The following is a 22,598-nucleotide window of genomic DNA, read 5'->3' as shown; positions in this document are numbered from 1 at the left end:
AAAACAAACCAGATTCCAGTGGAGGAAGAAGCGCTGGAAGTGGATTGGGCACACTTTGAGGAAATCACCCGATTGCGTCACAAGACAAGCCCTCACATGGAATCCTCAAGGCAAAAGGAGAGGAGGAAGACCAAAGAACACATTACGCCGAGAAACAGAGACAGACATGAGAAGAATGAACAAAAACCGGATAGAACTAGGAAAGAAGGCGCAGGACAGAGTGGGTTGGAGAATGCTGGTCGGCAGCCTATGCTACATCGTGAGTAACAGGCGTAACAAAACAAATATATATATATATATATATATATATATGCGTACAAAATACTCTGACCCTTCACTTTCAAGAATGCTGACGACAGTAGTGAAAATAACATATACTAATTTCATGTGTTGATGTCATACTTTCCCTGACGAAGCTCGGATCATAAAGCCGTGTGTAACGTTGAAATTATTTCCAGTTTTAAGCGTCGAAAACTTAGCGAAATTTCTTCTTCATATTATCATATAACCGTCATAATATTGATATACGTTTTGGAATTTTTCGAATTACAAATTTGGATAGGGTGCGTCCCCGTGAATTTGTAATGCATCCACCTCCTAATGCTCAACATGTGTGCAAAATACAGTATTTTTCCGTTGATTTAGTGGATAAATGCTGGACATAAATTCATAATTTCCAACGACCATTTGATTCGAAGCTCTAATTTCCACTTTATTTGGTTTTTTTTCTATCCGGCAAGTTGAGATGTGCTACAGTGTCGTGCTCACTGATGACATATGTGAATAACTTTAGATAATTAAAATGAAATAGTAAGTGACAATCATGCTCTTATATTTAGGACTGTAAAATTTAGTGGACGGAAAAATAAAAGATATTGCATTTTGATTTGACTTTGAAAAAAGAATGGTTATTTACACACTAACAAACTACATCCAACTTTTTGTAAAACATTTTACTCATTCATATGGAAGACAGAAGAGAATCCCTTCAAAATGTAAACTATTTTCATAGTACATCATAAAGACAAGTTACTAGATTTCAGGTCTTTTGTCATATGACCTGAAATATATATGTAATGATTCTCTTTTATACTACTATCTAATATCAAGATTTATTTATAATACTCCATGACCTACACATATTGATCATTTTGTTTTGTCTTAACTCTCTAATTAGAACAATGAATTACAGATTCATCCATGCTGAAAATGTTTCTTTGACTTGAAATGGTTACTCACACCATGTACTTCAATACTATGACTATTATTCATTGTAAATTGTATGATTCTTAAATTTATCTCATTCTCTCCATGAACAACAAAACATATGTATGTAAGATATTGATTAAAAGAACATACTGGTGATATAGATATATATACCAACACCTAGAATATTTGTATGCAAGCCAACAGTGATAATAACATATTATTACTGAATAGATAAATGTATACAAAAGAATAACAGTGACGAACAAAAGTTACTGTAATGACTAGATATCTTAAACATGTTTCACCGACTAAAACGTTAGTAATTTTATTATAAAACAACTACAAATACGATTTTGAAGCTTTAGTTAATAAGCTTATTGAAAGATGCAACCATCCTATTGAACTATTCATTTTGCGAGTTTTGTAAGACACTTTTTCAGCAGAGTGTTGCTGTCCCTAACCGACTTTTTCCCTATGAAGGTAAAAGTAGTCTAACCACATTTTCATGTTGAAGTAAAATCATTAAACCACACTATTTTTGTAGCTAGAAATTCAATATGGTATTATTACCGATGGTTCGAGGAGTGAGTTTCATTAAGTTACTATTCATCATATAGAAAAAAAAATGAGTGGGATAATAAAACTACCCAAGTAGGGTTGATTTTACATTGCTTGATATTTTGGCTTTGTATCGAATGAAAAGCGTCGATATGAAATACCCCAAAACCGGATATACGCTACCAACAGGAAGCAATAGATTTGTTTCATACCAGAAATTGTCACTAGTCATCTTGAAGTGACTGTAAAACTGCGGGAATGAATATTTTACAGAGGGTTCAAACATTAATTACTCAACCATTCGGAACTATCTGGCAATATCGTTCAACTACCTTAAAGCCGATGACCTCATTCATAAATTGATCAACAGATCTGAATTTTTATCAGAAACTAAATAACCATAGAGTGACTGGTAAAAACTGAATGCTTACCTTGAAGGCTGACCTTCGACGTTCTCAAGAATGTTAACCATAGAGTGACTGGTAAAAACTGAATGCTTACCTTGAAGGCTGACCTTCAACGTTCTCAAGAATGTTAACATTCTTCAAACAACGATGGTAGTTTTTGGAATAAAGAATAGCTAAAGTTATGAAAGACGGACTAATAAGAAAAATACTTAGTCAAATAGATTTATGTTCCTTTTCTTTTCTCATAAAAAACGGGTAAACTTATGAAACATGGGGAGAATATATATAAATGGCTTTTTTTTTTAATGAATGAACAATTTGATTGGCTTTATTAACTCTCAATATATGAGCTTAACTTCGAAAAAATGAAAAAAAAACTGATTCGTTCAGAGGTTTAATTATACAACTTGAAATACTTCAAAGTTTAAAAACAAATAATTGAGTTCATCTGTTTTTTGCGATAATACAAACGTAAAACAATAATTACCGAATTGTCTAATGCACAAAGAAAACAAATAGCATGTAGTCTGATAAGTTTAAACATATCCAGAATAGTCATTATAACTATATGGTCAAAACATTGTACTTAGGCACTGGCTTCAGCTGCAGGTGTTATTCGAGTAGATTCAACAGCAGGTTCGAGTGAATTCTGTAAGTTAGAATTTGTGTTCACTTCATTGTGTTTAGTTTCATCAGATGTTTTTAAATCTCGATTAGAAGATAATTGATTCTTATCTTTTCGTTTCACTGGATGTCCACGTCCTCCATTCGTCCAATTACTACGTCTTCCAAACCTGCTACCATGATTACGACGTTGTCCAGATTCACCATCATATATCCCTACATTTCTGCTTTCCTTATTGTTAAGTGTAGATACCCCTGTACGTGAAGGACGAACTTCACGTCCGTGAGTACGATTTTTTGTATTGCTAGTGTCAATTAGATTGTTCTCCTCGTCTATTTCTATGCCATTCACTCCACCTGACACATTAGACGTATCCTGAGATGAAACTGTTGTACGTTGTTCCTTATGTGTTGATCTATTTTCAGTGTTTCCATGGATAGATGAGCGTATGGCATATTGATCTTCCAATCCTAAACTTTTTATCACCGTATCTAACCTTGAGCGAAAACTAACCAAATCCTCTAACGGAATGCCGATAACATTACGATGTAGATCTGTAACTTGAGAAATGTGAATTCGTTTTCCCCATCGAGTATCTTTTAGATTAAACAAAAACCTTCTTTCACCCGATATACTGTATAGTGATTGAACTTTTGGAATTAAGTCAATTGCTCGATAGCGTGTCACAACATCGGCTGCAAAGTAAAATAGCAAAAATAGCTCAAAGATCAATTACAAGGGATTTCTAGATTTAACTTAAACCGATTATATCTATATATCGGGTATAAAAAAATATCAAATCATTAATAAAGCAATATGAAAAAGAACATAAACAGGATACAGCTTTAAAATTCTTTCCTTGATAAAAAGCTTTTGAATTAACATTTGAATTAATGTAGATGAGTAACATTTCTTACTTACTTACTTACGCTTGTTACTCCCAAGAGTAACATTTCTACATTCATATTAAATAAATCAAATAACCAAGTTTAGACATATTTTCAACATAGAAATGTCTAGCAGAATGATCTCTAATAAACAAGTCTACAACTTTAATGTACTCAGGGAGAAGAATATTCCACTTCAAATAAAAAGGAAATGGATGAAGTCCACCTAACAACCGGTGTTTCACAATGTAAAGTGACTTTAGCAATCAGACAATCATCTCGTGAAATTTCAATGAAAATGATCCCCAAAAAACAAGTCCATCATCACCACTTATATTTAGAACACCAAAATAGGAAGCGCATATCATTGAATGGATCATATAAAATCACTCATGTTGACAATATAAACAATTGAATCACAATGATTAGGATTCCCCACATGTGAAAGCACCATTTATAGATCACTCAGTCAAAATAATAAATGGAAAGTAACCGACACAAAAAAGTACAGCGATCCTGATGGAATCATAGCCTCATATTGAACCATGGAACATTTCACCGTACGGTTTAGAAAAAAGATGACTTACTAATTATAATTTGACCGCACACTAATAGAACAATTTAAGGATAATTTAATTGGTGATGGAAGCTTTCAAAAATGGTAACCGATGGCCAATTGAACATATCTGATTAAAACTGTACACAAATCATGTCTATGAAAATTGAATAAGTCTGTAACAATCATGAGCCATTTAACCTGTTTGAAACAACACAACGTATCATAATGTTTATAAAAGTTTACTTCACTAACATTCACATAATCTCGTTAAAAGGTATTCATACAGAATTTTAAACCTGAAAAAGTTCAATAGATTTCATTGATGAAAGTCTACCCTGAATTCGATGTGCTTTTAAAGCTGAGGTCCAAATGTTAAGGAAATTAAAATTTAGTATGAGATACATTTACTATTTTATTCAACTCTGAATTCGTAGAGCTCAGATTTAATAACCAATTTTAAACTTCTAAATCGCAGTTATGTGCACTGATCATACATATATAGCATATGTGGACTACCAAAAACGTTATTGTTAGCTAAATTTGAAGTTCCTAGTAGACATTTAGTGTAAACATTCCGACGAGATTACGAAAATAATTGGTTCGATGAGTAACATATATCAGGTATAAAAATTACTGGCAATCACTGAATGAACTGTATGAATAAGTATAATATAGAGTCGAAGTGAGTATCGTTTGATAACACCGTAATAAATACTATGAATTTTGTTATCCTGGAGCTGATTATCAATAAACGTGCAATGCATCATTATTAATTTAGTGCCACTGAACTTGAATCATATTAAGCTTGTTCGAATTTCTATTTCAAAGTTCTCCATCGACACTATTTGTTGTTGTTCTATGACCTGACATAAATAAAGCTTCTAGTTTCAAATAAAAACCTTTTTAACCGGATTATTTTTTCAGACTTCAATTAATAATTTGATGCATGTATTACTTTAGAACGAAATAACCATTTAAACCTTCGGATTACTTATAGTGTATGTTGTAACTTGAATCCAGGCTTCTTGTCCCTAGTAAGATGTTAGATACTCGAGTTGAATTAATAAATTGTATACGTCAAGGTTTTGTATACTGAAATCTGGAAATGGCAGTCACATTACAATCGTTGGAATTAAAAATAGTCAGTGATCCTAGGATACAGTCAAAAGCAATGGCATTTTGCGTAAGAAGAAATCCATTTACAATAGAGTGACCAATTGAACATATATGCTCAGAAAGAATCGAATACAAAAATACGATTTTCTTTGTGATTAATCCGTACCCCTGAGCAACATTATCTGGTATTTTATTATCCCTAGTCCTCCTATCCAAACTAAAAGGATACACTTTTCAGACTGATGTATGGGTATTATACTGATAAGAATACATTAAATCACGATACCTCTACAGAATAATAGAGTAGTGAGTCAAGATCTTAAATGGAAGCATAAGCTTTGTTTTCGCGTAAAAATGTATCAGCAGATTACAAAGAATGGTAAGATATTAACTATTTCAATGTTTTTTAAAATTCACAATGATCAAACACTTAAATTATAGGCTCGTTACAAGATATTGCCTTAAGAAATGCGGAAAAAACCCAACATTGGAATCAATATCTTGAAAAATTAAAAATTCTATCGTAAACTGAACTACTGATAATTAATCTACGCCCACTTTTAAATCATTAAAAACTGAATAGCCATTGCTAAAATTAAACTCAAATCACTTGGTTACATAATAAATAAAAATTTTAACTTAAAGCCTATTTATGAGCACCTTATAAGATTAGTGAGGACACAATAGCTTTTTTAAATACTGATATTCAGGGGACAATCACAAATTTAGTCAATTTACAAACAATGACTGAGAAGTAGTGGATTGACGATTCATAATGAACATTTTATACAGTGGACGAAAACTTAAGTCAAATTCAATTTTAAACAACCCACCACTAAAACTTTCAGTTTTCATATCAAAAAGTGTGGCGCATATGTATCTGGTACCCCTTTGTACCAATATGTATGTGTTTAAATAAATAAATAAATAAATTATTTACCATATCAAAAAAGATCTCTATTAGTGGACTACACGTAGTGTTGAGAGATGTCAAAACCAATAATAAAAACCAACATTCTGTTTGAAAAGAGATAAGTTTGAAAAAACTTATCTTGCATAAAAACAGTTCTCATAAACACTGATTTCTGAAAAACCACAGTACATTGATTAGATGATGTGATTAAGAATGAATACACTTACGATTTGTGATTGTGAGATACTCATCTATACAACCAACTGGCGGCCTGCTTAAACATCTGGGCTTCCTGTTACTGTAATCTATATATTTCAACAACTTATCTAACTTAATTTGTTCTAATACATCAGTATGGCTATTAATCGCACAACCTAGTCAGGTGCGTTTTTGAAAAGTGTACAACCTTTCACTGTAAAAGTTACCAAAGGCCTAATCAGAGATATCGTGATTGCTTGCAATATACACCGAAAAGAATGTACATTATTCAGATGTCAATTGACTGGACTGCTAATTTCTAACTGGCGATTACTCAATATTTATCGTCAGGATCGACGAAGAAGTAAGAAACGGAAACTTGTTGAAATACTTGGTACTGAGGATTCGATATTGTACCAAAAATATGATATTGAATTAAGCTAATAATAATAAAAATAAAAAAATAAAAAACTCTTCTATTATCTTGAAGGTCTGTGGTTCCACAGCTAGTATAAAGAGACATTTAAAACAGTTAGAAAAAATATTCCTCTATGAGTTACACAAGTTGTATGACAACTAATGATATTATCACTCAATCTACATTTCAGCAGATCCAACATGATTTACTCCCTAGACGTTGATGCGGAAATAATGATTAAGTTCAACAGTGATGAAAATACCACTATGGAATTTTTAAATCTTTGAGATTTTAAACGTCAGAGGTGTAAAAATAAAAAATTCAACTCAACTAGATATTCTATATAATACTAAAAATTCCCATTGTATGGATAAGTACTACGCTTATACACGAGAACAATGTTGATGTCAATAAGAACTTCACGCTTTACATTAGTGACAGTAATATTCATAAATCGATCTAAGCAGTTTGTGAGTCAATGATAACAATGAAATGCATTGCACCACTAAACATAATAAGTTACAAATTAATAGTAAAATGAAATGTACTCATTGTGATGAGAAAAATAACAACTTGAATAGATTATTTCAACACACAAAGTAGGTCAAAATGTAGAAAAATAAAGTGATTAAAATAATAGTATCCACAACATCCCTTCTGATATTAAAATAATAATCATTAAAGACCACGTGATGAAAGGTATGCGAATAATCAATTTAGATGTATTAGTGAAAATCAGTTATGAAAGGGGTGAAGAAAAACAAACAATGGACGTGAATAACTGGTCAAGTCTATTAAGTCTAATCAGGTCAACGAACGGATACTATTACAAAATCCGTCTGAACACAGATCAGGATAGTTGGCTCGGATTATTATGGCTTCTGGTATATGTAAGAGATGAGACTGAAACCCATTGGGAAGCTACAAAGGTATACAGTGACTCAGATGACTGTTTTATCTACACCTAACCAACTTACCTACTATATATTACGTGTGGAATTTAATACTTTCATGTTTCTCACCAATAAAAATAAATGTTGCTCTATATTAGGGCAAAGTCTCTAGATCTAACTGAAACAATATTGTTCCCCTGTTATTATATATATATATATATATATATATATATATATATATATATATATATATATATATAGTAAAACGGCTCCCTCCTAGGTAAAATCACGGTCAAATCTTAGATTTGGATTGCTAAGAGATAAATATAACTCACCAAGAAATGTTAATAGCTGAGGCATCAAACTCGCATGCAGTTCCAAAGTACCACGCGTTTCCCAGGAGAACTGACGTCGACCACTTCCATTAGTGGTACTACCAATACCACTGCTATCCAAGGTTTGCTCACCATTTGAAGAATTATTTTTTCGAACTTCTAGTGGAGCTGAAATAAGCCATCGCTTGTCAGGATCAGCTTGGACTGTTTGTGTTGGTTCTTCTGAATTAGTTGATGTGTGTTTCGGCAAAGGATTACGTGCCGTAACCTCCAGTGTACATCCTGTTGCTTCACACACTATTCTAATAGGTTTTAATAAACTAAGCTGGAAGGTGTGGGGTTTGACTCCTGAAGACACTTTCTTGGTAACTTTTGCTCCCCCTTCAACCTGTGATACTGTTTCACCGGATGTTTCAGTTAAACTTGCCTCTTCTCCAACTTTGGGGGAAGGTGAAGAAGTACACTCAATTTCACTATCTTCAGAGCTTTCTGCTTGGTGGTCACCAACCGTGGCACATGTCATAAGGTGCTTCAACAGTGTGTTACAAATAGAAACAGGAAGACTAACAAAGTCATTTCCCTTATAATAGTCACGCACAGTAACCCATGGCTGGGGTATCATACTTGCAGTAGCTGCATTTGCGTTGCTATTAACCACAGGACCTTCTCTAACTTCTAAAACATATGCTTCACGGACTGGATTTGATCGACGACTTCTGATCACTTGTCGTAACAGTGGACGATTTGCTTCGCCAAAATTGAGTATATGTGGGGGTCTTCTACGAGGATTTCTGGTTGTTCGAACTGTAGGCGGTCTGACGAACATGTGTACACAAAACAAAATAAGCTTTCAAAGTTGAATGCTTGTTATGATAAATTTAACTTTTTTCACTAAATAAATAAATAGATGAATATTATGTACCAACAGCTAGTGGTCTAATCACAGATTTGATAGGAATGTACAAACAGTTATTACAGTGGAATGTATACAAGTAATCCTAAAATCAGTGAACGAGAATTCAACGCGTTGAAATCTTTAAAATGTATTTTGAATAATTGATTCCAATTCAAAAAAAACATGGTCGTCTTCTTATCGATCAATTATTATTGACCTACAAATTGCGTTAGAACATTCGTTAATAATAATATTAACCTTGTCATAGAGTGATATACAGACATGTTTTGTGCTATACAAGGCCGTAACTACGCATTGATATGTTGTGTGTGTATCACTTTTTTTTGTAAAGCGGTAGTGTCTAAATATTACAATAATTTATTTGCACATCAAGTTGTTAACCAAGTTTTGTTTTAGAATTAAATTTAATTGGTGTAAAGATGCTTTTCTCAATCCTATACTGCACATCAGTTTAAGGAAATCTGTTTGGTAATCATCCAATAAACCATAGATGAAATATTCACTAGTTGCTATAGTAATTTTGCAAAGAATTACTTTAATTCATATTTGTTATTCATACAAAACATTCCATAAATCGATTTGGATTTCAGCTGCTATTCAATAAAAAACCGTAGGAGGAAAATAACTTGTAGATGAGAGTAAATAAAGAAGAAATGTATGAAGTTTTCAGTATAGGGTTGTGGAGATTGTAGAATTTTATTGAAATCATGAACCGACCTAAGTTAGACCACCATTGAAAACTTGTAAGTACTGGATGACCGTTTCATCCTAGTATGGAACTCCTAATCTGTGCAAATTTACTATCTCACACGTCAAAAAATGCCCCACGACCCTTGGTCCCGTTTGTGGGACCGTGCATACACACAAATGAGATGTCTCATACTAGGACAAGATGGCCTTCCAGTGTTTCAAGGTTTTCAATGGTGTTCTAACTTAGATCGGTTCATAACTTAAATGAAAGCACTTGTAAAAGTTTATAACCTATCATGAAGAAAATTATTGTTGAATTGAAGTGGAACTATCATGGTGGCTTGCATAGTTCCTTCTATGTATATTTCTTGGAGAAACAACAGACAATTGAATTGAAATATGCATACGTTAAGCCCAGTAGACTAGGTGATTCAACAGTGAACTAAATACTGAATGGGAATTTCTTGAAACATTGAATACTTGTTCCGAGAATTTTCCACTGTAATCATATACATGATATTGAATAATGTAATTAGTAATATTAGACTGAGATTATCTGGAACTCCTTCAATGTTTACTGGGTGTGTCCTTCCCAGAATTGTCGATAATTTTTCCGTTTATTGAAGCTATTCAACAGGAAACATTGGACTCAGGTTTCTTACCAACTGCCACTCGTCATCAAAGCTTACCCCCAATACTGATGCAACTGATGCTCCTTGTGCTATTCGGACCCACGTCACATAACACGCTCTCATAATCACTGAGCTATTCAACCAGTGGCTGATCTCCTGTAGTATTGATTTATTCAAATTGATGGGTCACTGTTCAATGATCAATCACTTTATCATTAAATTATTTTTGCTAAAGTGATATTCAGGCTTGGAGAACAAAGCAAAATAATCTATATTCTCATATCAATTATATCTTCAGTCTAAGTATTGATAAAAAAACATCTGAAATTTATGCTGTATCGAAAACGCTTGATTGTAGATTGTATTGAAAAGCAACATTAAGTGTCATTGAATCTAAATTTTAAATCCGACAGTCCTCTTAAGAATTACATTACAAATTTATACAAATTTTTTCAACCTGAGATCTCCCTATCTATCACTACTATTATCTAGGAGATTAAAATAGTCAAAATGGGTCTTGAATAAAATTCTGTTGCTTCGTAAACACATAAAATTCAGTTTAACTAATATATATCACAGACAATGAGTATACTTTTACATAGACATTATAAACAAAGTGGGTGGTGGCTGGCAGTGGAATTCAGGACGCGGGTTTCGTTCTATTTGGGACTCGTGAATTGAATGTACTTCCATCCCGGAGTTGATGTTCATTCCAAAACTCGGACTCATTACCGTTCACTTCAAACGCCATCACGTTATCTACTTAGTTACTGAGTTCAGATAGCCACTAGCTTGTGAAATAGAGTGAAATTTTAATTCGTTTTTGTATTGTTTGTTTGAATCTTCCCATTGATGTTTAGGACTGCAGTTGATCAATCTCTTATAATGCTTGTGACTTAAGGTAATATTAAGTCAATCCGCACAGAATGCAGATATGCTAATAAGAAACTGATCGATTGCAGTCCTGATCATTAATGGGAAGATTCAAACAAACAATACAAGAATGAATTCTACGTAGACAGTTATTTATCGATTCGCAGATGATGCTATCGATGTTAGTTAATAGTGAATTTTGCATAAATACTTCATATTGTTTCAGGAACTATTGAATATACAGTGATCGCATTATGAGTTGCAGTTGTTTTAGATACAGGGTGGATTCCCTCCAACAAGGTGACTCAGAGCGACAGACTTACAGATTAAACTGTCTGTAATTTGGAAAGGTGAAAATGAAAGAGTTTGCTGAAGTGAATCTATTATGTACGAAATTGATATAAAAAGAATATATCTAGTGACAACTTCCTATTTTTTAGTGTATGAAGATAAAATTTGAATTAGACCAAATGATAGGTTAATTTAGTCGATTGACTAGTACATAACAAGTTATGGAGCTCTCTAATCACTTTGAATAACAATGAAAACACGTTTTCGAATGAGTATCACCTCTACCAAGTGTAAATTGTTGCTTCAGGATTGTTCTGCATAAACACTGATACTAATTATACGAAATGAATTAGTTGGAAGTAACAGCCACTTCACTTGTCTTGGAAGTCTCATTTCACCAGGTGGGTTGGTGTCCGATGATGTTCTATCATGGATTCGAAAACTGTATTGGCTCTAACCAGCGTCATTCGTGACTTAAGTCAAGTGTCTGCTAAACAACCAAAGGAAGAGTATACTGAACAAATGTTTGTACTGTTTTGATCTACGACTGTGTTATGTGACCTTCAAAAATAAAGGATATTCATCGGTGAATAGTATGTGACCATAGATGCTTTGAAAGCCTTGCTCGAGTATGCTGGAAAAATCGAATAAGGTTAGACTCATGGCATTAAGTTAAGATGAAAAGTCGATTGATGAGGTAACAGATCTTCATCAGTTCGAATGATTAGGATTTATATTATTTGTGCTAAACCATCACCGCTCGCCTAACGCACGATTTTACATAGTGTAGGAATGTGTTGGCAGAAAACTTGTAGCAGTTAAACCAAGACGTGGTAGCAATCCATAAATTCAATGACTGGTGGATTAAGCTAGGTTAGTGGATACAAACTAACTTTTAGAAGCCCTAGTGATTATCGTAATCAATGATTGGAGACAATGAATTACAAAGCTCGAAATTACTCATAATCATACATTCACTCCTTATGGATCGTAAGATCAAAAGTCCGATTACTAGTAATAGCACTACAAATATTCTTGAAAATAAAAAGTAAATTATTAACACTTCACTCTTTAAATCTTCATAATAAAGATGAATACATAATGGATTTTATGATCATACTAAAAATTTCAAAGAATTTATAAATTATACATTATTGAAGATTGAATCCATATAAATAAAATGAAAGGATAAACAATGAACAAATTTCATCATAGTTACTATCTGTTACTTCATGTTTCCAGGTGCACGCACACACACACACACAAACAAACCTGTACGTTATGTATACAAACATATAAATACACTATCTGAATCACACACTCACGCACACACACATATATCAATATTTGAATAGCAAAAAAACAAAAAGTCAATCTCTATAGAATATGATGATCCATAGCATATCAATTAAATAATGATAATAATTGATAATTGAATTATGAAATTGAATTTAATCCTTTAAAAGGAAATAATATATCTTTTCTGTTTAAGCAATTACAGTTTTATCTCCAGCCCATGCTTCACATGAATCAGTAAAATATGTAAATAATAAAATGATTAAAGCAGTTAAAAATATACCACCAGGCCATAGAAGACCATGTATAAACATTGATGATGTATATAAACGATGTAATATAGCTGCAGCATGATTAGAATCTAATTGTTGAGTAAGAGGTAGATGATATCGATTAGTTGGTGATTTATTATCCATTGATATTAGTGTAGAATTATTTAATATTGTAGAAGATTGTGAAATTGAAGAAACAGATGATGATGATGATGATGAAGAAGACGAAATGGTAGTAGTGGAAGATTGTTGATCATTAGTTAAAATATTATTGGAAAAATGTGGATTACTTGTTAGTGTTGTATGTGATGGTGTTGGTGTAGCATAACATCGAAATATATTACGTCGACTTAAATCACGTTTGAATTCTTCCACAGCTAGTTTATTATCTTCTTCACGTCGATGACATGGACTTGTTGCACACTAAGAGATGTAAAAAGAAGGGGAAATAATATGAGACTATGTAATATAAAATATGCGATTAGTTTTAAAAATAAGACATGACCCCTAAATAAGTAAATGAATATAAAAATTTAAAGAGGATTAATGAAAACTGTTGAATTTCATAGATATAGTGATGAATTCAACTTAGGCAATCATCGAAATGGAATGGATGTTTCAGCGATTCTTGCTTCTCAATTATTGTAACGTAAATTATATGATTCAAGAATCTGCACAAACTCTGCTAGTATATGATTTTTCAAGATAATTCTTGGAGCTCTAGTGAGAAAATGAAAGTGGTCTAGCTCATATATGTTGAAAGTGAGACAATCACTCATCAGTGACATCTGAATTTAAAGGTAGAACATAACAAATTGATTGAAATTAGACTTGTAAACCATCCGAAATCGACTTAGTGGTATATATATATACCACCTATATACAATGTATTGCCATTGCGTTGTATGGCCATTATTTATTTATGTAGATAGGTTATAGACTTCCAGGTTGGAACCGAAAAGATGATGGTGATCGATGATCTCATAAATTCGATGATCTCATAAATTGGATGGTATCACATAAAATTGATTTAACTGAGGTAATTATGGTCATACTTGATCTTTTATTGAATTATGTATTTCATGTCATTTCATATTATACTTTCTTCATTCTCATTCATTCTATTATGAAATAAATCCATTGAAACGGTTAGTACAATTGCACTTTCGCTGATGCTCACTATGTCAGTTACATAATACAATCATTTTGTATACATATATACATTAAAAGATTGGATATTATTTTTACGTAAATTTTTATTGATTAGTTAAGAGACTGAAAGGATGAAAGTTTACACAAGTCAAAAAGTGATAAATAGCATTAAGCAAAAATACCAAGTTTTGTTTTTATAATTACACTTTGATCTTCTATTGCATTTTTTTCGCACTTCATGATCTTATAGTCTATTTTACATGGTTCAGACATTTCTGTATTATGTATGATGATAAAAAAACTCTATGAATAAAGAAAATGAATTAGATATAGGTAATAATGTTGATTAGTTTTCCATTCACATTTAGTTTATGAGTTTTAGATATTAAAACATGATTTTTCATTGCCAATTTTTTAAAATTTTTAATCATTCAAAGCTATCTACACCTATTTGTCTACAAACATCTTGATAAGTCTTGATAATTGAACGCTATACTCGGATCGTAAGCTAGTCTCGTAACCCCTAAGCTAGAGCTACACAGCGACTTGAACACGAGAGAAAAGGCGCAAAATATACGGGAAGCACTTTACTCCAAAAGTTCATTTATGTACAGAAAACACAGGCTTTTTATGGTCTTTTATAAGTCCTTGGGATTTCGTGAAAATTATGGAATGCTACTAGTAGTGGTAGCAGTGTAGTAATCAGCCAATTAGAAACTCCATATATGTGACTTTTCACTTTCGTGATGTTTCTAGCAAAACTTCTAGTCAAACATTGATTGACTAAAATGCTTCTTAATTTTTTCCTGAGTTTGTCATGTCTATTGCAGGAAACTTTCAGGATCGCCCAAACACAAATTTCATCAGTTTATCTAAACTCTCCAGAATTAAAAAAAAATAAATAAACTAAAAGTTAGAACTTCAAATACTACAAACCAGATTCCAGTGCAAGAAGAAATCAGGAAGAAGCGCCGGAAGTGGATAGGACACACATTGAGGAAATCACTCAACTGCATCACAAGACAAGCCCTTACATGGAATCCTGAAGGCCAAAAGAGAAGAGGAAGACCAAAGAACACATTACGCTGAGAAACGGAAACAGATATGAGAAGAATGAATAAAAACTGGATAGAACTAGAAATGAAAGCTCAGGACAGAGTGGGTTGGAGAATACTGGTGGGCGGCCTATGCTCCATTCGGAATAACAGGCGTCAGTGAGTAAGTAAGTAGAACTTCAAATGAAATTCTCAATAGAATTTATATTCTTATTTATAAAATTTATTCATTAAATGAACTTTTACGAAAAAAAATAACCAAAAAATTGCTTCATACACTATTGAACATTGAAAGAATAAAAACATATCAATAATCTCATTCAATGGATTCCAACAAATTTTCTCAGTTATTTTGATTTAAAACCAAGAAAAAAAACAAAAAAAATTTTTTAATTTTTTTAAAATATTATATATCAATGTACATATTTATTCATCTGTAAAAAAATATTAAAAAAAATCGACCAATAATATATTGATTTATTGATTAAAATTATTGAATAAAAAAATATATAAACTATATATAGGTATATACAAATCTTCACTTAATAATCATACATTTAAATTATGATTTGAAATGATTTGAAATTATTGATTTTTATTGATCGATTTTTAAGAAAAAAAATAATAAAAAAAATAAATATGCACAATTTATATTCTTAACATATATTTGTTTTGCATTTTGTAACTAAACAAAAAAAATTTAAAAAAAAAACAATTACAACAACCTTAGATAAATAGATTCTTATGAATTATATTTTATTGCTAAGGCTATTTTGTAAATCAAATAAGAGAAATAGTTCACTAAGATAAAATAGTTTTATTGATTTTTATTGGTTTGTGTTTATGAAAAATGGTTAGACAAGAAATAAGTATTTCGGTAGTTTATAAAATTGCTTTTTAAAAAAAAAACAAACTAAATGTTGGTAATCAGTTTTTACAGTGGTATTATTTGATGCTTAAAAAATAGGTTGATAAAAATAAAGGAAAACTATTTCAAATAGATAATACTTGAAATTCATTGTCATGCACTCCTGAGTTGATGTTCACTCCAAGACTCAGTAGTTTAGTGGATAATGCGATGGTATTTGAAATCAATGGTACTGAGTTCGAGTACAGGAGTGAAAATCAACTTTGGAATGGAGGTACATTCAATTCACGAGTCACAAATAAGACTAGACGCGCGTCTTGGATTCAATTACTAGCCACTATATATCTTTGCCTATAGTTTTCAATATTTTTATTTATTTGAAAAGTGAGTTTTCTGTTCAATAGAAACTCTCTCCTCTACTGTTTGCCAATTTGATACAGTTGATAAAGATGGTATCTATTTGTGATGTAAGCTTATTGATCGACATTGACGAATATTGAGTAAGTTGTATTATAGAGCTGATGTGTGTTCTTAATGACGTCTTTCTATTAAATAAAACTTTAATCGATTATCATAGCCAAAAAAGTATGTATTTATTTGTTTTATGGATTTGTTTCAACTTCCTACAAACTAATAACAATAATGTTAATAGTTGAGAAAAAAAGACAAATATTATCTCCAATTATATAACTGATGACGTTACACTTCTACTTCTAAAAATTCTGTTCATACATTTTTTCTTGGCGTTTCCTTCTAGAATATTTATATATTTTATCAGTTGAATTCATGATTCCATCAAAATTAGACCGCCATTGCAAATAATCGATGAAGAGTTGCACAAGATCATGTGTCGATTGAAGCTAGACATTAACACCGTTGGATACTGGCTCACTGGTCTAGAGGTTAGACGCACGTACACTAGACTGAAGGTCCCAATGTTCGAGTCCTGCGTGCGATATGGTAGATGTGCACAGATGAGGATTTCCATACTAAGACGTAACAGACATCTAGTGCTTCCAGGTTTTCAATGGTTGTCTAGCTTAGATCGACTCATGGATTCAAATATTATAATTACTACAATCCCTGCAAATTCATATTTTGATCTATATATTTCACATACAATTAGAGACGTTCCGAATTATGTTGTTGTTTATATTCTTGACTGAATTCTGATAAGTCTTTGTTGGTATGTGTGAACCCTGCGTAAATTGTCTCGATATGAATACGTTGACATTTTCATATCCTTTTTGGCTTCTAGCTTAATTGGTCCAAAAAGATTGATAATTTCAACAGAAGTAAAAGGACAATGACACCTATGTAAAATCCGATCCTATCTGAATGGTTTTATGATACAATTATTGAACCATCAAAACGGATTACCAAATAACTGGTTTATTATTGAGTTGAAAAACACAACACAAATCAATAGGATATCAGCGTTTCCCATCACATGTTGACTGTTATTGTCCCATCATGATCGTTAACGTGATTATCATCAGATGTACAGTAAACGTTTTTCGAACGAGTCCTGCTAGACTAACTATATTAGAATGATAGAATGCAAAATCCAGTCGAAATGAATCTTAATTTTCACGTAATGATGTTCCAACATGTGAAATAATCAGACCTATTAGATGGGCCAAAAAGATCCCACAACTTGACAAGTCAGTGAAATAAAACTGGCAATTTATTTGATACAGATAGAACTTAGAGTGTCTTAATACACTTGACTAGCTCAACAACAAATGATGTACCCGAACACCTGATAATATACTAACCAAAGCACTAAAGTCAGACATAGGAGTATATACAATTATGCTTCACACTCTATTCAGGAAGATGTGGGAGGAAGAACAAGTGTCGTCAGACAGACTGGGAAGAAGGATACCTCATCAAAATATCAAAGAAAGGAGATCTGGGCAAATGTGAAAACTACAGAAGCATCACCAGGAAAAGTTTTCAACAGAGTGTTGCTGAACCAGATGAAAGACTTAGCAGTCGTTCAAGCTGTCTTTCGTAAGAACCGATCGTACACAGATCAAATTGCAACACTATCGATCATCGTTCAACAATCAATTGAATGGAACTCGTCACATCAACTTCCTAGGAAAACAATAAGGAAATTTCCTCGATACTATGGAGTGTGCAGCGGAGAAAATCTTCAACATCATACGGAATTCATACCACTGCGAACTACACTGCAAAGTGGTGCATGGAGGACAGCTGAGAAATGCATTCCAAGTGAGGATCGGTGTCAGAGAAAGCTGCGTACTCTCACTATCTTTTTCTTTCTGGTGGTTGACTAAATTATGAAGACCTCGGCATCTGAGAGGAAGCATGGAATACAATCGACAGCTTGAACGCAGCTGGACAGTTTGAATCTGGAAGATTACAAAGGGCTTTTATCATATGCACAGAGAAAGATGCAAGTGAAGACAGTCAGTGTGGCAGCAGCTTTCTATGCATCAGTCGGTATCAACGTACACAAGGGAAAAACCAAGATCCTAAAATTCAGCATGAAGAACACTAACCCAATAACAATTGATGGAGGAACTCTGGAAGAGTTGTAAACTTTCATGTACCCGATCGGTATCATCGATGAACAAGGAGGATCTGATGTAAACTTAAGGGGGACGATTGGCAAAGCAGGGACAGTATTCTCACAGTCGAACAAAGTATGCAACTCAAAATAACTGTCAACAATATCAAAGTCACAATCTTCAATGCAAACGTCAACACAGTTATATTCTACGGAGCGGAAACTTGGAGAACAACGAAAGTCATCATCAAGAAAGTACAAGTATTTATAAACATTTGGCTACACAAGATACTAAAAGTCCGTTGACTGGATACCATCAGCAGCAGCCTACTATCGAAGAGCACAAACCAGCTTCCATCTGATGACGAAATTATGTAAAGACGTTGGAAGTGGATAAGACATGCACTACAGAAATCATCAAGCTGTGACTATCGAGTAATTGTTTATCTTTTTAATAACTGTTTTCCATAGGAGACGATGATGTTCAGCACATATGCCTCTACTATTCATGTCCTTGTAATTCTACCCTTATACGTATGTGATTGCGTGTATATCAGTACACGTAATATTTTATCTAATGCCTGTTCCCTTGTTGCATTAATTATTACCTATTTTGGTTTATGTCAACGCTTGTCACATTTACCTTTCACGCTTCGCTTCTCACCTTCCTGTCGATTGGAGAAAGTGAATACCTAAAATAAATTTATCTAACTTTATTCTTTATTGCTTTTGTGTTACCGCTGTCACACAAACAGATTTACCTCAAGCCTAATATACAAAATTAATTGTTAAACTTATATTCTACACACAATTTCAGGAGTGGAATAGTTTGACTCACACAAACTGTTTATGCTACTAAATATTTTGTTAGTAGGCAGTTGGGAGAACGAAATTCGCTTGTCATGAGTTAACTCCACCCGTTTACCTTTGAACGGTTTCACACACCGTTTACTCTCTCTTTAAAGTACTTTTCAACTTTCCCTCACGGTACTTGTTTGCTATCAGACTCGTGTAAGTATTTAGCCTTGGATGGAGTTTACCACCCACTTTGGGCTGCATTCACAAACAACCCGACTCCAAGGGTAGCACAGAGCAGAGCTATCACACTTGATCTCTGCCCCCACGGGTCTTTCACCCTCTTTGGGCCATAATGGGAAGCCGTGTAGAGGATTAATTCCTCTATATCTGACTCCAGATCAGAAGGCTGCGTGTTAGGATCACGTCGGGCTCACCAACTTTGTAGAATAATGGTGCGTGTTCAAAATGCGGCTCACCAATTTTGTAGAGGATTATTTCCTCTATATCTGACTCCAATAAATAAATAATATCCCGCTAACTGAATATTTACTGCAGGCTAAATCTCCTAGTAGAATTACGGGTTTACTCGAGATTTATTCAAAAGCCTGAACATCAGTTATAGAGATAGTTTATTGTTGAAGCTCGGTAAAATCCGCAAGCGTACAGATAGCAAGCACACCGGGAAAACAAGTGAGTGTGTGTGTGAGTGTTCAAAAATCCATATATATTTATTAGTGTTAATGGATTGTGGATAAATTATTGATTGTCTTTGTTTACAACCAATGAGAGAACAGATTAAGGATTGATGTGCAGACATGCGCTCAATCAGACTCACACATAAATTTACAGTGGGTTAAATATTAGGATTACAGAGAGCACACAAAAAATACAGTAGTTGAATGGGCTTGCTACAGCCGTACTCATTGCTGGACTTAGGACAGAGAAGTAAAGCCTGAAGCCAACCTAAACGCCACATTGCCTCACGATCAATTAACCGCAGGCTTCTGTGTTGTGCGAATTCCTGTTCAGTCGCAGTTACTAAGGCAATCCTTGTTAGTTTCTTTTCCTCCGCTTAGTGATATGCTTAAGTTCAGCGGGTAATCACGTCTGATCCGAGGTCGGGGTCAATTAAATAATTCGTGCATAATACACACACAATCGGTGCAAACCATAGACCAAACCAGAGACAAGATCAAGTGATTAACGTAGCATACGATAGGTGCAAATTCTCCCGAGCGTGTATAATGTCATTAAGTCACGACTCGAGCACAACCCACTGCAGCATCTCAATCAAGTCATCTAGACCAGACTAGGCTGTGGCCGGATTATTAGGACGGAACCTCTGACCAGCAACCCGCGTTGATATACGGGTTTAAACGCCGGCAGGCACTCGCCCAATCCACGACTTAATGTGCGTCGTGATAGATGAAAAGCCGACCCTCGGACAGGCGTGGCCACAGGATATCCCGTAGCCGCAATATGCGTTCAAGATGTCGATGTTCAAAGCAGTATGCAGTTCACATTAATTCACACAGTTGGCTGCACTCTTCATCGACACACGAGCTGAGTGATCCACCGCTCAAAGTTGCACGCCAATAATCCCATACATCAGTTACCCAAATACATAGAATTAATGGTTAACACTGCAGCTCAGTATATTTACCGCTAAGCCAGCGTACATGCAGTCCAGCACGAAGCCAGGTGCATGCCAGGCAGCAAACCCGTGAATGGAAAGCCAATCCGGATCGCCTCAACAGTGTAAAAGGTTTGAAATAGGAACAATAACGGGGCGGACTTGCATGCATATAGCAAACAATTCTCTTTGAACCTAGCACACAACAATACTATTATGCACTATCCCATCGCCCTTGGCAGATCAGGCGACCCGAAAGTCACGAGAACACCATCAGGGCATACGACAGGCTAGGTACCCCTGTCATGAATTAGAGAATGAGATATTTCAACGTAGAAAAATTCCTAAGTATACTGTTCGAGTAATTGGCATCAGCTCAGTCGATTGATATATTTACATGTAATCAGTTCATTAAAAACTATAAAAAATATTGTTAATCATGAATTTTCAGATTGAAGTTGTGGATATTGAAATCATGAACTAGTGTTAGACCACCATTGAAAACTTGGAAGCATTTGACGACCGTTTGGTCCCAGTATGGAACTCCTCGGCAGTACACATCCACAACCCACACGTAGGACTAGAACCCAGGACTTTCGGTTCCGCGCAAATGGTTGGCCTCTGGATCACTGAACCAGGCTCCATGGTAATAATGTCTAACTTCAACCAATCCACGATGTCGCTCAACCATCTCTTATACTAGAACAAAACGACCATCCAATTCTTCCAGGATATTCATAATGATTTGACATTGATCAGTTATTGATCTCCATGAAAGTATCCATTTCATTATGAAAAGTATTAGGGGATGTCGTTTGTAACAATAATAATAAGTCTACTATCGAAACGCTTATACGTTGGCCGAGTTCGCATAAGTCGTACGCTGTTTTAAAGATTGGTTGTTAGCGGACAAAGCAATTATGATAGGTTAACTGTAAGGGATCACTGTTAATGTTAGATGGAGTTAGGTTGATCAGTAACAATGAGGCAGATTCATCCACTCCTTATTTTTTCTTGGATCCCAAGTTTATTTCGTACTTTTTATCTCGCAAACTCATTTCTCTCAAAGGATTTTTTATGACTATTCTTCCTCATTACATTTATAAATAGGGTTCTGATATAATGTTATTAGTCTCATTGTCGTGTTACTGTATTATACGAGTGAAAGTGAACAAAAGTATTTTAAATATCCGTTATAATACTCCCATACTAAGACGATACGGCCGTCCAGTGCTTCCGGGTTTCCAATTATGGTCTAGCTTAGATTGACTCATGAATTAAATTCAGAACATGTCTTACATTTTGATATTTAATTTAAAGAATTAAACTCCATTAAAAAGCTCATAGTATTAGTAGTAGATTCATTGTCGTCTAGGCGATCATCAATGTCACCCTGCTTGTTTTGAAAAGCGTCAAATAAAATCAGTGGGTAGCTCTATTTTATCAGACAAGGTCGACAGTAGTC

The 22,598-nt window shown here is 33.8% G+C and overlaps 2 protein-coding genes and 3 non-coding genes across 6 annotated transcripts in view; 2 read left to right on the top strand and 3 right to left on the bottom strand.

The window, feature by feature from the left end:
- Positions 1–2,553: 2,553 nt before the first annotated feature.
- Smp_044680 (hypothetical protein) lies at positions 2,554–9,297 on the bottom strand (the record flags this gene model as incomplete). The annotated part of the gene is made up of 3 exons (XM_018790559.1): positions 2,554–3,494; positions 8,119–8,933; positions 9,272–9,297. 3 exons carry the CDS (start codon positions 9,295–9,297, stop codon positions 2,761–2,763), a joined length of 1,575 nt encoding a protein of 524 aa, XP_018646189.1. The 3' UTR covers positions 2,554–2,760.
- Positions 9,298–9,583: 286 nt separating this feature from the next.
- Smp_146260 (hypothetical protein) overlaps positions 9,584–22,598 on the bottom strand; it is a gene marked incomplete at both ends in the record, with an annotated part of 28,515 nt that continues 15,500 nt past the window's right edge. Inside the window, 2 exons of the mRNA XM_018790558.1 lie at positions 9,584–9,627; positions 13,379–13,511. Of these exons, the coding sequence (XP_018646188.1) occupies positions 9,584–9,627; positions 13,379–13,511 (177 nt within the window). The remainder of the gene's footprint in view (positions 9,628–13,378; positions 13,512–22,598) is intronic.
- Positions 18,574–20,821, top strand: Smp_sma.28s-95.1. 2 transcript variants are annotated; one of them, XR_001974609.1, is made up of 1 exon: positions 18,574–20,267. It is a non-coding gene; the product is annotated as a ribosomal RNA (ribosomal RNA). The 2 variants fall into 2 exon arrangements; XR_001974608.1 differs by having other exon boundaries at positions 19,129–20,821.
- Smp_sma.5.8s-114.1 lies at positions 20,933–21,086 on the top strand. Its single transcript, XR_001974611.1, has one exon. It is a non-coding gene; the product is annotated as a ribosomal RNA (ribosomal RNA).
- On the bottom strand, positions 20,935–21,088 carry Smp_sma.5.8s-23.1. The gene has a single exon (XR_001974614.1). It is a non-coding gene; the product is annotated as a ribosomal RNA (ribosomal RNA).

The sequence above is a fragment of the Schistosoma mansoni genome (assembly GCF_000237925.1).
Source record: "Schistosoma mansoni, WGS project CABG00000000 data, supercontig 0062, strain Puerto Rico, whole genome shotgun sequence".
NCBI lineage: Eukaryota > Metazoa > Platyhelminthes > Trematoda > Strigeidida > Schistosomatidae > Schistosoma > Schistosoma mansoni.
Note: the sequence above shows the minus strand (reverse complement) of the source record. Positions and strands in the feature narration are given on the sequence as shown.